The 17,572-nt window shown below is 38.6% G+C and overlaps 1 protein-coding gene and 1 long non-coding RNA gene across 2 annotated transcripts in view; one reads left to right on the top strand and one right to left on the bottom strand.

The window, feature by feature from the left end:
• Positions 1-17,572, top strand: part of fras1 (Fraser extracellular matrix complex subunit 1) — a 242,457-nt gene that overhangs the window by 165,699 nt on the left and 59,186 nt on the right. The window contains exons 25-28 of the mRNA XM_016669157.1: positions 157-297; positions 5,268-5,562; positions 7,993-8,077; positions 12,237-12,557. Coding sequence (XP_016524643.1) covers positions 157-297; positions 5,268-5,562; positions 7,993-8,077; positions 12,237-12,557 — 842 coding nt within the window. The remainder of the gene's footprint in view (positions 1-156; positions 298-5,267; positions 5,563-7,992; positions 8,078-12,236; positions 12,558-17,572) is intronic.
• Positions 13,331-16,023, bottom strand: LOC103134925 (uncharacterized). Its single transcript, XR_475876.2, has 3 exons — positions 15,724-16,023; positions 14,684-14,875; positions 13,331-13,684 (listed from the first exon to the last, which is right to left on the bottom strand). It is a non-coding gene; the product is annotated as an uncharacterized LOC103134925 (long non-coding RNA).

The raw sequence follows: 17,572 nt of genomic DNA, 5'->3' as shown, positions 1-17,572 counted from the left end.
CACACACACACATGTATATATATTTAAATAAACATACATGAATAAAATATATTTATATTTAACTTTCTTTTTGCAATGAATGTTCTGCAAAGAAAAAAAGGAAATTATAAAATAAAATTCTCGTTCACTCTTGCCTGTGGTGTCCTGTTTCTTCAGCTTGCTCCTCGGACTGCGTCCAGTGCGACGGCGTTGGACGCTGCTTAGTGTGTCGTGACCAGACTTTCCTGATGGAAGGATACTGCACCCCCGACTGTGGACATGGATATTATGCCGATCAGAAGACGAGAACCTGCCATGGTAATAACATTATGCCAATGGAAGAACATGTCAATACCTGGAGATGTTTCTAACTCACATAAGAATCTGAATTGAGATGTGGATTCATAGAGTTAGCACTATAGTTTAAACAAAATACCAGGAGTGGGGGTTAATTTGAATTTGGTCAATTATTTATTTTTTAAAAGGGGCACATTTTGTAAAATTCACATTTTGCACTTTTTTTGTACTGGGTTTTACTACTTTTAAAAACAGCCCAAATTAAAAACAAAACAAAAAAACAAAACAAAAAAACACCCAGCCAGTTTTTTGGCAACAAGTTCAAGTTTTTTGGTATCTGGAAAATGAGCCATTTCAGAAACCTTCGGAATGTAAAGTAGCAAATCAGAACGCACTGTGCCGTTACCTAGCAACCTCAGCGGAATCCAGCCCGTTACCTAGCAACGTCAGTGTTTTATTGTTGACTAACTGTTCAGAAATCACTTTCTACTTTCAAATATGTATGGATTCATAATTGGTCTCATGAAGCCATTTGGAGATGCAAACGAAGATGTTGAGCTGAGGGGCGTGGCCAGCCTTATTTGGATTTAAAGTGACAGAGGCCCTAAACCTGGGACCAGAATAAAATCTCATTATAGAAAAATAATCTTTGTATATCCCAAAGACCTTTCCGAATCTGTTTAAGGCCTAATAGGTCACCATTAATTCAAAAATTGATGATTTTAAAAAACTGTGAAATCCCAGGCTGCTTACATAATGGATGCACACAGATTTTTGGCCTTTATTTATTTATGTTAATCTGGATTTATAAGATTGTTCAGGTGCCACACTTAAATATGCAGTTTTCTGCGTTAAAGGAGATAATGAAATAGGTATTTATTAGAATTTTGTAAACTTCAACCAGTTTTTATTATGGCTCTATTCGTATGTCTGTGAGTGATTAAAAAAGTGAGTGATGAAAAAACATTTAGCTACTTGACCCAGGTCTCCTGCCTGCTGAACATACTAAATATCGGCTGGTAAACTTACCTGCAGGCCCAAGCCAGCTGGAAAACTTCAAGTAAAAATGAACAAAAATCTGCATAAATATAAATATATAAAGTTACAGCTGTGACCTCCTGCCCCAATTAGCTTGTTTTCCAGTGTTTGTCGAAGTTGTGAATGAATCTTTACAGAGAAATACTATGTTTGGTAAAATAAATAAAATAAGCCGGAAATGCATTTTAAAACAGTTTTTTTTTGTTTGTTTGTTTTTTTGCTTCTTAAGGTTTCATATTAAATAAATATTGAAATTCGATGTCTTACATAACTTCAGTTATAGCAAGCAAATAAAACTGAGATGGGCTCATAAATGATGCAGATGACCTAGGGACGTCACAGAAAAACCACATGGCTTGTTGCTAGGCAACAGGAAAGTTATCCTAAGCTTCCCAGGGTTATAAATCCCACAGCGTCATTCTGTTTGATTGAATCCAGAGAGGGCCTGCTTTTAAAGTCCACATATAGCATCATGTTTGGATTTGTGATTTTTTCATGACTAATTAATATGCTGAAATTATCTTGTTTTTTGTTGTTGTTGTTTTTTGGTTCCTTTTAGATCTAAGACTGAGAAGTGATCAGATACAGTTTGATCTCAAGGATAACAGACTAATTTATAACCTGGGAGTTACACATGGAGAGAAACTGAGGCTTTGCGTTGGTAGTAGTGTAAAAAACTAAATATATTCTGTTTTAAAAATAAAGATGAAAGCATCTTTATTGAGATAAAAACTCCGATAAAGAATATGCTACTGCATTCTTTTAAAACTAAATAAAGTTGTAGTTTCAAAATGTACAGGCACCTGAAAACTTGTAGTAAACCAAAATATTAGATCTTAGTGTTTTTGACCATTTGAATGTAAAATATATTCAAAGCAAGCTGAAAATTTACAAAGCAGTAGATCAGAGTAAAGGCAAAACCTAAGCTAACAGCTAATTAAGAAGCTACCAGCTGCTAAAACTACAGCTAGTCTGATCAGACATTAACTTCACGTTTAAAAACACGTTATTCATCCCAAAGGAAAATTAAGTGTTGTTAAAACTTACCAGAGTCGATGTGAATGGTGTTTATTTGGACAGCAAGAATCTCCGGTAGCAGTCAGTGTTTCGATCATAGTTCAGATATTATTTGAGATTTTGAGATTTTACTACTAATAATAACAACAGCAGTAATAAATAAATAGCTATCTGTGGTATTCAGGGCCAACCTTTACTTTGTGTTACTAAGACCTAATCTGAGCTGTGCTTGAAGTCATAATCAAGCTAACGGCTAATGAGAGGTAAGCTAACAGCCAAAAGCAGTGTTTCACCTATTTATTGACCACAAGGTCTATGGAAGAACTACAATTCTTCTACAAGCTTTTAGGATTGTTGGTGCAGTTCAAAAAAAAAAAAGTAAATAATGTATTTTTATGTGGCAAGTGCTAAAAGTCAAGCTAGTAACTTATCATAGTCAAGCTAGCTGCTAATCAGAGTCAACCTTCCTACTTCCTCTGATGTTTTATGGTGGTTAGCAACTAGCGTACAGCTGCATTTCTGCCATCTACTGGACAGAGCCAACCCTACAGCTGTTGCAAATCAATTGAACAGCTAAGAAAAGTTGATCTTTTCCAACCAGTCAATCTAACAACTAATTGTAATTAAGCTGCCTGCTGTTCAGAGTTGGACAACTTACAGAATGGCAGCTAAATTTTCCGATAGCCATGTTGGTTTAGCGTTTTTTATCCAAGTGAAGACAGGAGTTCAGTGAACGCTGATATTCTACCACTACCATGATTTGACAGAAAATGAGACGAAACCCTTCTGGTTGTGGTTAAAACTTTCTCGTTTTATGGCTACAAAAACACAGCAAATCTTTTTTTTCCATTATGTTCAGCTCAAACACAGACAAGGTTTGTCTTACTATATTGCCGTTAGATCACCTCAATTGTTTCACATTTATTCTGAGTGTCTTTATATTTCAGAATGGATGACAGTTTGTAAAACTTTATTATGACAGCAGCAGAATTACTGATTCACAAATCTATTAAGATAGACGACCAGTATTAACTGTGTGACGTATAGATTTAATTTGCCTTTGTGAATCACAAAGAATAAAGCTTTGACTGTGGATTTCAGTCATTTAAGGAGCTTTGCACTTGTTTTTTTCATTTATCTTTAGATGCTGTGAACCTATAAGTGACAATGCCGCAGGCCTCAGGGGGAAGACGGCAGTTGTGAAACGATTTATGAAAAAAATGTGTTAAAGATTATGTCCTGGAGAAAAATATATAATTGTGTTCCCTTTGAGATAAATGCCCCTTTCTTCTGAAATAATGAACAGTTTTAGCCTCGAGGCCTGTACTAATTCATGACTCAATCAAAAAGAAAAGGAAAGAAGAGCTTTAAAAAATAATTTTTACCATCCAATAAAAAAATACCCCCACACACACACTAGTGGTTTAAATTATAAAGTTGTTCCCATTTGTAATAATAATTACATGTCTAAAAGTTTGAGGTTTCAGAGTGGCTGTTGGGATCATTAGAGGCGATATAATGAGATTACATCGAAGCATCTGAAAAAGAGCTGATCTTTAAAAAGTTCACGTGTAAAGTTCAGCCAGCTCCAATTAAAGCCTGTTTCTAAAATGCCACACCAGCACCGAGTTGTTTCACAACGTTACTTCTCTCAGAAGTGAGCTGCCCCTCCCCCACCCGTTTCCCTTTCACTGCATTTTCTCACCCCTAGCACCCACTCACACCCACCACACTGCCCGGCTGTCGTTTTATCCATTAAGCTGAACCATCTGAAAGGTTTAAAAATGTACTAATTACAGTAATTATGAGGTTCAGGTTTTTATTAAAAATAATGGAAATGTGGTTTAGATTGATGCATTCTATAGTTTTTACCATATATATACATATATGAAATGTACTTTAATGGGTTTTCTGCTCTGACTAGTTTGTTTTACATCAATAAATCATTTATTCTTTATGATAGTAGTATGCAGATTTAGTAATAAACATTTTGTTGATGTTAAAATGTTTGTCTGAGCATTCAGCAACACCGAGGTTTCCTGTTTTTTAGTTTTCAGCCTCATTATTGCCAGTTAGAGGTCGATCTTTAGCGATTTTGTTGACTCGTTCATTATTTGAAATCATAGATGCACCAACTGCATTTACATTATATTTTGATATTCTGCTGTCGAAAAAACACAATTTTGCCATTGCTGTGTTTCCATTAAACAAGAAATGCAATTGAAATTGAAAAAGTTTGTTCACGTGATAAGTTATTAAAAGTTATGGCGCCGATGGATGTAATTCAGCCATCTGGTGTTTTTGGGAAATTGTACTCTGCGATTACACAGAAGCTTTAAGGATTCAACACTTTCAAATGACAAATTTAACTTTTGTGATACAAACAAATACAAGATCTTACCAAGTATTTTATTCTAGTTTCTAGTGCAAATATACTGCTACACTTAAAATGAGACCAAACTAACATGCAAGCAACTTTTCAGAAAGACACAGCAGCTTGTTTTAAGTGGATAATGCCTTAATTTGGATGAAAAATTACTTTGCTCTACTGGCAAATTATTTCACTTAAATACGTAAAAAATGTTTTGTAATAAGTGAAATAATTTGCCAGAGGAAGTTGTACTTTTTTCAAATCATTTTAAGGAAGTATTGACTTAATCTTTCTTAAAAGTTACTTGTAAGTTAGTTTAATTTATTTCGAGTGCACTAAGATATTTGCACTAGAAACTAGACCAAAAATACTTGGTAAGATTTTGTGTTTTTACAGTGTGGAGACACAGCTGCTGACTCTGTAATAGGAATGTGGTCATTGGTTGCCATCAGCATAGATAATATAAGACTTGCTGTAGCACCATGCAACCTATTGAATAAAAGTAGTCTGAGGATGAAGCCCTGAGGAACGCCACATGTGACGTTGTGGTTTTTGTTTTCCTCAGTGAACCGCCACAGCCCTGTCCTCCACATCAACGGCTCCCTGCTGGTTCCCATCGGTGGCTCCGCCCCCCTGCTGCCCTCTCTGCTGGAGGTCAGGGACCCCGACAGTCCCTCTGGGCGCATGAGCTTCCAGCTTGTTCAGGAACCAAACAACGGCCGTTTGGTCCTGTTAACAGAGGAGGAAGCAGGAGAAAATGGAGGGAAAACGAGGCGAGAGCTACACAAAGACGACACCTTCACGTGGGCACAGCTGCAGCGTGGCCGGGTCCACTTCACACACCTGAGAAACAAAGCCAGGTGAGTGGATCCGATGTTTACAGCTGCAGAATGCAACTTTTATAAGAATGATATGAGACAGATAACCTATGAAAAAACCAAGCTGCTACTCTGCTTTGTCCCAGTGCTAACTAGAAACAACCAGTCAGAGCCAGGAGGCGGGTCTTAGCGCTGTCAGTCACCCTCAGTATGCCGCTGCTCATCCCTCTACTCACTCCCCATGTTGCTCTCTGCTAGGCTGAGGCTGTCAGAGAAATGCTCAAGCTAGTTATGGCCACCATGGTGACAGCGGACAAACGGTTTTTCTGCAATGCTAAGTTGTTTCTGGACTGGATATTCATCTGTTATGTTGTATTTGTTAAAATAAAGCCATATTTACTTGTTTATCAGATCAGATTAGCTTTATTTTGGTAAATTTACGTTACAAAAACAACTGAAACACATCTAGATTTTATTTGACTTTTCTCTGGACTAAAGTCTGCCCCCTGCCTACATCTCCCAGAATGCTGTGTGGTTCCAGATCAGAGTTCAGTGAATATTCTATATATTGAATATTCTATCAGATGTATTTATCTATTGCCATATGTATATTTTGTCCATTTGTTGTGCAGCCCTTTAATGGATCCTGTAAACATAAGGTGTAAATAATTTATGTTCTGCGTTTTTTTTTGTGTTTTTTTTTTTGCTGCTTTTGACCCAAATCTGATGACAGAAAACACATCAGAGTGATTGTGTTGTCTCTATCAATCCAGACTATCAGCTTGTTTTCTTTTTTAACGCTGCAGCTGCTGTGAAATAAGTCCGTTCTGTTCTGTGTTGGACTCCAGTGTGTTTTTATCCAGTCACAATAAACCTAATAAACAGTTTAGTGAGTTGTGATGCAGCTGCTGTGGCCTAATACAGCAGAAAGCCAATAAATGAGCAAAATGTGATCTGCTGCCCAGTTTAAGGCTTTTAGATTAATAGAGACATCGGAATGTAAGCCACCCAAATGAGATTAAATCTCCTTATTACTGCCATATTTTTCAAATTATGTGGAGTGCTGGATAACGCCTGCAGACTCACAGCTGTATTAAAACTAGCTGCATCATCTGCCGATCAGACCTGTGTGCTTTCGTTTCGCTCTTTATGTCTTTTTGAGAGACTCAGTGGTTATTTCAGGAGCATCTATAAACACAGAGTAAAGGCTGTAATAAAATAGGTTTAGGCTCTCAAATGTTAATTTATTTTCTGCTGGCACCCAGAGGAGCTGGAGAGAGGGAAGTCTGGGTTTCCCTACAAACCCACCCCAAATTAATCCAGTTGAATTTTCGCATTTTGCTCAGTCGTCTAGTTTTGATGACTTTTAGGGAAACTTTAGTAGAAACCCCCAGCAGAACCAGGGAATATTTTAAACTGTGTTTTAATTAGGGATGAAAATTAAGAACAGGTTCTTGTATTGTATGTAAAAATAATCCAAGATGGCGTTGCGTTGGATGCGCTCCAAAGTATGTTTACATTTCACAAAAACAAAAAAACAGAAAACGACACTAATTCCAGTTGCAGTATGTTCATAACTTTAATCACAATTAAAGGACAAAATACATCCAACATCATCAGAGTTTGGCACAAATGTAAAGTGTTTCATATGTTGCTTAGCAACGGCAGCTCCTCTGAAAGGGGGCGGAGCTTCAATCGCAGCGTCTCCTGCTGTGATGGTAACGTTAAACTCCTCCTCATCCTGGTTTTTGTGTTAACGCCATTCTGTATGAATAATCTTCACCTCATAGTAACGTTTGTGGTCATATTTAAGAAAAATTTAATATATTTTCAGACGAGGCTTGTTTATTATATTGAAAGCACAAAAACTTTACTAAAATAAAATTATAATAAGCTTTTGTTACTTAATTTTTAAGCCAGTTTTAATTTTGTTCTAATCGAATACAACATGGTGAATATTTTGAATTATCACGTGAATCGACCTTGTCTTATTGTGGATGACTGAGAATTTACACTCAGAACCAAATGTTAGCAGCCAATCAGATGGAAATATCTTCAATAGTTCCAGTGAACCTGAATGTATTCAAATAATTATTATAAAATATGAACGTAATTTAAACCGATTGTATCACACACTGTCCTGGTGATTTACGTCTGTCCTGCTCCAGTCGGTGCTCAGACTGGCTGATCAGCCCCTGGGAGTTGTTTCTAATAAACCTTTAATGATGAGGCAGGATGGTGACATATTGCTGATGTGAACTGTGGCGGGTTACTGTCCTCGTTTCCTCTCCAGCTCTCAGGTGATTAGGTCTAATCGCTCACACCGTTAGCCTCAGCTGACTCATTTCCAGACACAACCTGGTCTAAAGAGCGCGTCTTCTGCTCAGTCAGAGTAGTTTCACCTTTTCAATCGGTTTGAATCGGCTGCCTTTTTGTTGCTCATGATGTCTTCTTCCATTGCTCTTTGCATAGGACTGGTGAGTTCACCTTACGGGCCGCTGATCCCCAGATGTTTTCTCAACCGGCTGCAGTTCAGGTTCATGCCGTGTCCATGCAGGTAAACATTCACTTTGGTTGATCACTCCACATCCTGAAAGCAATGGATCTCAGCTCCTCTGAATCTTTTTTAATGTACGTTTGTTTGTAAAGGACCAGATTTAAACAAGGACAAAAGCTGTTCAAAAATGGGAAAACATTTCAATTTAATAATTCCAAAAACGGGTAACGGAGCAGTGCAAAATAAGTTAAAGAATAAATAATAGGTTGAGGTTAACTGAACACAAACTAAACTGATCTGCAAACTAAAAACAAAGTCTGCTTAAATAGAGGTGCAGTAACCTAAATCTGCCACATGAGGGAGACACAACATAACGAAGGAACAAAAATATACAAAATTAGCAAACGCAACTTTTTTATTTCACTTACAAGCCATTTTTCCCATGTTACAAGTGGAATAATCTGCCAGTGGAACTAGGACTTTGACTTCTAAACAAGCTCCTATATCTTGCTAAAAAGTTAATTTTAAGTTAGTTTTGTACGATTTCAAAAAAATAAATGTGGACTAGAAACTGGACAGAAATGCCTTGTAAGATTTTTTTTTTTTATTGCGGTGCATAATACACAAAAAAGAACACAAGAAATAAACTTAAAGAAGTAAACTAAATATGACAAGACCATTGTCACAGTAATGGAGAACTCAGAAATGAACAAAACACAAATAAAAAAAACAACCAAGGATCTTTGCAGAAACACTTTTTTAACGTGACTGCGATGTCTGCTTCTGTTTCAGACATCTGCTGTTTGCAGATATCTGCTGAAGTAGCTGCACAGATCAGACTGCTCTTTGATTTAAAGAGACGGTTTCTCAGATGACGGCTCTGCTCCGATAGCTCTGTCTGCTCTGCTGTGCTTCTTTTGATAGAAGTCACTGGCTCCTTTCATTGAGAAGAGAAGTGAGTTTTAAACCCCGACACAAAACAGACAATTTGTTTCTGCAGCAGCGCTGCAATCTGAGCCGTGGCTTTTTGGGGAAAGAGCTGCAGATGAAAGGTTGGACACCTCTCCTGTGCAGAGTAAAAGGTTTGCCCTCCCACCTGAGTCTGCCTCCTGATTGTTTTCATTCGCCTCAGGTGGGAGATTTCAGCCGTTTCCTTTGGTGTGCAGGCGTGCCTTTGCACGATTTAAAGCCCCACACGCTGCCGCTCCTAGGCAGCACCGGCACGTCTTCGGTTTTATTGTGTGGATCAGAGACGTGACGACACAGTCTAGGTCGGCGCCAGTGACTAGTCATCTGCCTCACCAGAAAAAAAAACCTGGGAAAGTTTTGCCTCTTTGTTATTCATGTTGAAGCTTTCTGTGTACCAGGGCTACTGGAAGGCTCCAAAATGTTACATTTACTGCTTAGAAATATACAATTATGCTTTCTTGAAACAAATGTCTTAAATTTGTACATTTATTTATGAATTGCTTCCTCCATCAACATTTTTGCATCCTTGTCCCATGATTTGTAGCTCTGACTTATTATGTTTCTTTTCGCAATATTTGAATCTTGCATTTATTGATTCATGAAAACTAATAAGATGCTTGAAGTTCCTCCAGCTGACCAAAGCAGCTGGTTTTACTGCTGTATGCGTTGCCCAATGGCTGCTGGAAAAGACAAAAGTGTTTTGCTGTTGACTTACATTCCAAAAAACACTTGCTGTGTTCTTGTTGGTTGTGCAGGAGGTTCCACTTCTGCTTTTCAAAGTTGTATGGTTGTATAATTGAGCATCTGTTTGCTACCATTTTCAGGTGTGAATGTAAATTTTGAGTTGGGTGGAGGGGGCGTGGCCAGCAGCAACTTCTTTGGATTTAAAGAGAAGAGACCCAAAAACAGCTCAATAGGCAGAACTGAGCAGACTAAAATCTCATTGTGTCAGAATGATTTTGTGCACAAAATGTAATGAAAATGTTTTGCATAGACCTATCCTAACCTCTTCAACGAAGCATAACGCATAATAATAAACCTTTAATCAAGTAATGTCACATATTACACATATCTGAGACAGACTTGAAAATACTTAACTTTCTTTAGTTATTGAATAAGTAAATCAGCTGTTTTCATGAATGACGTAAATTTAAACCCTGGTGGCTTTACTGCTTCTAAATTTAACTAGCTGAAACGCTGGTAAAAGAATCTGGGTTTGGGTCACCCTGAATCAGGGCATCTCCAGTTTGTTCGAGGCGTTTCGTTCGGCTTGAGCTGCTGCTTTGCAGCCAAAACGCTGGAGTTCATCCAGCAGCCGAGGAGCGATTCACATTAGACGCACGCGCTGCGTCACGCTGCGCCGCTCGGAGCTCCCGACCCGACAGCTTCAAACCTGCTCGCTTCTCCACCTGCAGCTCTGCGCATTCTCCCTGCCCTGCAAGCGAATCTTCAGGTTGTTTTTCTGCTCACAGCATGCGCTTTGATAAGCTTTTAAAAAAATAGCATTTCAAACAAATGCACTGAACTTTCCAGAAATACAAGATAATGTTCACATTTAAATATTTCATGCTTTGAGCAGTTTTATGCAGCAAAATATTCCTGGATTTTTAACTGTCAAAACCAAAGCAAGTACTAAATGCAGCGTTTCGCAAACTTTTTCATACTGAAGACCATTTAACCCATTTAACAAACACTTGAAATTATCCTGCAGTAACACATCTTAATATATGTGAACTGAATTGAAAATATGAGTCTCTTGACTCTCTTGTTGTTTTCTTTGGTCATCCTAATGGGCTGTTTTTTAAATGTGAACATGTCGACTCAGGGCATTTTAAGTTATTTACAGATTCGGAACGTTTGCAGTCTTAGTTTTCCGATGATGTCAAAAACACATGGAAATCAAAAAAATAAGTTGTTCTTTCCTACCATGATTTGTGTGAATTAATAACATTTAGAAGCACAATAAAGAAAAATTGACTTGAGTTGCTTAAACATAAACAAAAACCCTCTATAATTATCCACCAACAGTAGATATGACTTCCTCTGATCATAAACGGAGTTGTTTTTTTCACTGGTAAGTTTTTCTTTTGAGTGATCCGGTTTTAACCCATTTATCCATTATTAGTTTTAAACACAATCCTTTGGTAAGCTAGCTGTAGTGTCGCACTTTAAATTCACGTCACAGAAAATACGTTTACATGCAGTACCTTGCCGCCCACTAGGGGGCGCCAGCGGACCACCTGTGGAAGGGCTAAAATTTGCACATCAGTTGAATGTCATATTTTAAAAACTGCATTAAAAGAGTCTCATTATGATTAGAGAAGAAATGAACCAGATTCTCTCCTCTTCTCCGCCTCCTGCGCCTCTCGTCTTTATTCGGTAATTAGGAGCAGGAAGGTAACGACCAGCTCTGGAGAAGGTTTCTCACAATGGGAGGCCTCCGCGTCTCGCTGCTTTAGCTGTGTGTGAGGCGCAGCTTAACGAAGCGCCCTGTTTAACGTCCCTCTTGCCTTCAACACCGCGGCTCCACGCTGCAGCAGGCTGCAGTCATGCAGAGGAAAACACAACCGCTGTCAGGTTTTGAGATCTTCTCAGCAGCCTTTCATGGCGATGAGATGTGCTCCAACTCTGAAGCAGGTTCCAAATCTTCAAACAGAATGATGTTTTTTAAAGGGGACCTGTTATGGAAAATTTACTTTTTGGACGTTTTCGTACTATTTTGTTCCCACCTTCTTCTAAAAACAGCTCAAGTGCTTAAAAAAACCACCCAGCCACTTGTTACTTGTTAGTACTGAGCTCCAGCACGTTTGGTCAGCTGGTTTTGGGATCAATAATTTATTGATCCCACGGGGAAATTAATTAATTAAATAAATGGCTTCTGGAAAAGACAAGAGTTTAGTGGTTGCCTTACCATCCAGAAACCACTTGCTGCACTCTTGTTGGTTGTGCAGGAGGCTCCACTTATGCTTTTCAAAGATGTACGGTTGTATAATTGCGCATCTGTTTGCTGCCATTTTTATGTATGAGTGTAAGTGTTGAGTTAGGAGGCTTAAAGAGACAAGACGCCCTAAATCAGCTTTTTATAAACTGATCATAATAAAATCTCATTATCTAAAAATGATTTTGTTTCATAAACATGTTCTGTGTAGCCTATGGACCTCCTCTAACCTGCTAAAGCCAGCGTAATTGCGACCTTCTGCATTTGAAAACAGAAATCTTATTTCTTTGCCTCATTATTTTCTACTTCCAGCCCCCCAGAGTGGTGACCCTCGCTCCGTTGACCTTAGAGGAGCCCGGTGGCCTGGCTGCCATCACCAAATCGGTGCTGCACATCAACGACCCCGACAACCCCGCTGACGTCCTGGTCATGGTCCTCGAACCACCCCGTCACGGCCGGCTGACCCGTCTCCATGGCGACCGCGCCCTGAGCAGATTCAAGCTGGAGGAGCTCTCCAGGGAGCAGATCCAGTACGTCCACGACGGCTCGGCGGCAGAGGACGGCGCTGTGCTGCAGGTGAATGACGGCCACAGCTACAGGAACGTCCTGCTCCAGGTCCGGATAGTCCAGAAGGTAAGGAGGACAATGTGACGTCAACAGCTCTGCATTCAACCTTTAATGCTGTTTTTTTTCCAACTAACATTTTCTATTTGCAGAAACACAACATATGGCAAACATAATCCCATTAGCTGCACTGCAAAAAGCCTAAAAACTACCAAGTATTTTTGGTTTAGTTTCTAGTTCAAATATCTCAGTACAATTGAAATGAAACAAAACTAACTAAAAAGTAACTGCTAAGTAAGAAGTAAGAGCTTGTTTTAAGTCAATAATGCCTTAATATTAACTTTTTCCACTGGCAGATTATTTCACTAAAAACATAAAAGTTTTCCAGTGTTTTAACAAAATAATCTACAACTAGAACAAATACTTTTTCATCAATATTAAGGAATTATGTACTTAAAGTTACCTGTAAATTAGTTTTGTTTTATTTGGAGTGTCCTAAGATATTTGCACTAAACTAAAAACATTTGGTAAGATTCTGTGTTCTTCTAGTGTGCAAGACAAATACTCCAAATATTGCTTAAGGTTAAAACGAACATTTTAATTCAATTAATGTTTGAAATCTTTTTGAATCACAAAACAAACATTCTTCCTCCCAGAAAACACAGTTCAATGAAATAAAACACATAAAGCAGCTAAACCACTTATTTATTACATTTGAATTCCTCTCTTTGGCTCTTTGAAACTAAATAAAAAGAAAACAATTTGTGAAGGTTTTGAAACAAATAACAGAAAAATAATTAGAAACAAGAACAAAAATGCTTGGTAAAATTTAGTGTTTTTTAAAATGTCATAATTAAACATTTTTTATTTTCATTTTTTAAATTTACAGTTAAAAATTCTTTTCACCAGACTGAACCATGATAATACATTTGTGTGAGTTTGTTGTCTGAAGTATTACAAATTTGACTTTTGAAGTTTGACAGGGATAATCTTTTCACATGTTGCTCTTTTATAATGCAACGCCTTCAAGTAAAACCATTTGGGCAGGAACTGCATTCCTCTAGATGCCTTTAATTGCATCATGTTGAGCAGTCATCCCTCTGCTTCCAGCTGACAAGTCCTCACAAGATGCTCTGCTGACTTTATCCCTGAAAATAGTTTCCTGGAGGCGCTGACAGATCCCCGTAGCCTCACTGCTAAAACAGAAAAAGCAGGTCGAGTCATTACAATGGCAGCTGTCATCGCTTCTGGTGAGCGTTTCATCACAAGGACGCAATTATCTTGCAGCCGGCGTCAACCCCGGCGACCAAACAGGAGGAGCGGCTGCAGGTAGAGGGGATGTTTGGGAAGATAAATATCCTTTCGGCTTCCTGGTTGCTAAGTGAACCGAAGGCAGGAAGCAAAGCGGCACTGATTTTTGTTTTCTAAGGATTCAAGATTCCACCAGAACGATGTCGCATTTTCACTGTTGGTTCAAGTTACAAGTTCAGATTTTATTGCGTAGCACATTTCAGCAGCGAGGCAGTTCAAATAAAAACCAACAGGAATGCAGCAAGTGTCTTTTCAAGCAGTCATTGTACAGTGCATGCAGTGGTAAATCCAGCTGACCAAATGTGCTGGAGCACAGCTTGGGTTGCTAGGTAACGGGCTGGGCTTTGCTTGGGTTGCTAGGTAACGGGCAGTGCCTTCTGATTTGTGACGTTTCTTTCTGCAGGTTTTTGAACTGGCTCATTTTCCAGACACCAAAAAACTTTAACTTATTGCCAGAAATACAGGTTGTGGTGTTTCTTTTTTTTTTAGGGTTTTAGAAGCAGTCGAGAACCAAATGGAAGTACAAAAACGTGCAAAATCTGTATTTTGCATAATAGATCCCCTTTGCATATATTTTATTTGTATTCATAGTTGATTGCAGCAAGCGATTGTTCTACAGAGTGATGGCTGTGGGGTTTTTAAGAGCTTAGGCTGTTGAAACTTGTTTTGTTTTGTTGGGTTTTTTCCCGCTGCAGAGAAACTTTTCCTCTAGTTTTTCTGCTCACGCAGTCAAAACATTTTGATTTTGGAGGGCAGCTCTGTTTGTCTGGCTGTGTGCAGATGGAGCGCTTCAGGCTAAACTCCTCTGCTTCTTCTTCTTCCCCTTCTGTAAATCAATAACATCCCACTCACACACTCACTCACACATGGCAGTATTAATTTACTGTAAAATGTCCTGATTCTGCAGTCTGTCATGCCTTCCAGCCAAGCAGGACGGACAAGATGATGGAAAGCTAACGGAACGTCCTCGGTTTATGTCCGCAGCTTTTGGATAAGATCCCAGAGTGGTCACCGTCGCTGCCGCCTCCTGGTTGCCTTGTTGTTTGATCCACACAAGTGGATTATCACGGCATAAACTACAGAACAGAAAGCAAAGACAGGGAGTGAGCAGAGCTCTGCAGCAGTAATGGCTTCAATCACTAGTATATTTCTTTAATTTAAACACAATAATGTGTTTAAATTATTGTGTTTAAAGGGGACCTACTGTACAAAATTCACATTTTACACTATAACCATGTTGCTATGGTCCCTTGTACCAAAACTAACCATCATCCAAACTCCTTTCACATGAGTCAGGATTAATTACTTCTTCCTTTATTTCCATGTAAAATGGACAGAAACGGTCAAAACACAAACAACTCAGAATGAGCCGAGAGCAGCTAACAGAAAAGTTTTACATTCAGTTTCAAACATCAGCAGTGCCACAACAAAACTACCTCAGAAGGATGAACAACTCTGAGCTACAATGCAATACCAGGTATTTTTGGTTCGGTAAGATACTTGCACTAGTTTCTAGTGCAAGTATCTTAATTGAAATTAGATTAACTAAAGAGTAACTTTTCAGCAAGGCAGAGAGGCGTATTTTAAGTAAATATTTCCTTAATATTGATTAAAAGTGCTTGTTCCATTGGAAAATAAATTAACTTAACACATGGACATAAGCTGCCAGTGAAACGAGTTCTTTTTTAATCAATATTAATGAAATATTTACTTAAAACAAGCTCATATTTCTTGCTAAAAAGTTACTTGTAAGTTAGCAGCATGCTAGCTAGTTAACTTATCGCATAGTCAACAATCAAAGCTCTCTCAGCATTCATATATTTCCAAAACTCACTCAAATAAGCATAAATTAATTTGGAAAAATCTACTTCTTTTCACATATGTTAACATAAACGCTCATTATGACATATAAACTGCCACTTACAAGCGCTGCTTGAAGAAACCAAACTGGAATACGGCATTTGGGATAGAAATGTCTGAATGAAGTAAAGCAGTTCCCTAAAATTCCAATAGATGGCAGCAACGCTCCATGTAAAATCAGATATTCACTGGTCAGATGCCTGAAGGACAGGAAGTACAACTTTTAGTTGTTTTTTTTCCCATTTGCTTCAAAAAACGGCCCATATCAGTTTACTTTTTAAAGGCTAGACTATTGTTTTCCAAACGTTTCAAAGTACTTTTCTAGAACTTTCAGGATACTTTCTAGAAGTTAAAAGGTTGTTTCCTAACAAGCCAAACACCCAAGAGCTGGGAGGCTCTTAAAAAACCCAACCAGACAGTTTTTGGCAACAAGTTAGTGTTTTTTGATGTCAAAAACCTCTGAAACGTTACAAATCAGAAGGCGGGGCCCGTTACCTAGCAACCCAAGCAAAGCCCAGTCCGTTACCTAGCAACCCAAGCTGAGTTCCAGCAGGGTTGGTCAGCTGGTTTTACTGCTGTACAACGCTGGAAAAGAGAAGCACTTTGTTGTTGCTCTGTCACAGCTCAGAATCTGTTTTCTGTCAGACGTTGTCAGAAATATCAGAGCTCCTCGAGACATCGCAGAGCGCCTGTCGAGTTAAATGATGTGCCTAAAACGTATGAACTGAGTGCAGTCTGCCGGCTACACATGGCCGACCCACAACTCGTTTGCTAAACATTTGAGATGTTTACCCGGATCTCGTGGGACTCCTTGATATTCAGAATCTAATTAAAGCCTGCCTGTGTGGACCTGCCAAAATGCCAAGCTGTCTTGTGTGGATTTACGCTCAAAGCATCCAGATGGAGAGGATGTTTTAGATCGCACACAAACAGAAAAGATAAAAACAAGATAAGATAGAATCCCAAATCTGCAGATGAAAGCTGATCCCTCACAATGATCCGCGATAAAACCTCGAGGGATTCATTAACAGCAAACTTGAGTCGGTGAGTCTTCAGTTTTTCCTGGTGATGTCGGATCCAGGTTGTGCCGGTTACAAAAAGGCCTCCTGGAAAATCGGATTACGGTTGTGTAGCGCAGGAGGCTAATCAGACCATAACGATCCCCTGATGGATGGACTTCCTCCTGATGGAGAGAGGTCAGCAGAATAGAAAGCAGGACCACTGGCTTTTAATTTCTGTCCCAAAGAAAAAGTCTTTGAGCCTCAAAAAAAAAAAAAAAAAAAAAAGGGTTCAGGGTTCATCTGTTTCCCACCAGAAATGGAGGAGAAATAAACGATCAGACATCCGGCGTTAGAGGGGGAAATACTTGAGCTCTGTTGTCAAGGAGATGGTGGATGTCGAGTGGATGAAGATCGACCTCCTGCTGGACTCTTTTTTTTATGACAAGTTGCAGTTGTAGCTGATTAAAGCGTATGGCATAGGAGTGTTTTGTTTTTTTTGATCATTTTTAACCTTTCCATACACAATAAATAAAAAACACTACGACAAGAAAAACCAAACTTAACAGAAATTTTAATTTCTGTCAATGACAAGAAATGATTGTTTCGCAAAAGTTCAAATGTACTTTTCTAGGACATACAAAGTATTTTCTAGAAGTTAAAGTATTGTTGTACTTATTAACAATTTAAAAGGTTTATAAGGTGAGCAGTACTTTTCTACAACTTGCAGAGTACTTTCTAGCAGTTAAAGGGTTTTCCCAGACGCCCTGAAGTACTTTCTCTAAATGTTAAAAAGTTGCTTCCTAGAAACTTTCTAAACATAAAAGGGTTGGTTTCTGGGTTACTTTTGTAGAAGTTAGAGTTTCTTCCTAGAAGGTCAAAGGTATATATTAAGTATTTACAGATTACTTTTAA

Source organism: Poecilia formosa, unplaced genomic scaffold (genome assembly GCF_000485575.1).
Source record: "Poecilia formosa unplaced genomic scaffold, Poecilia_formosa-5.1.2 Scaffold20, whole genome shotgun sequence".
NCBI classification, from domain to species: domain Eukaryota; kingdom Metazoa; phylum Chordata; class Actinopteri; order Cyprinodontiformes; family Poeciliidae; genus Poecilia; species Poecilia formosa.
This window is presented reverse-complemented; position numbering and strand designations above follow the sequence as displayed.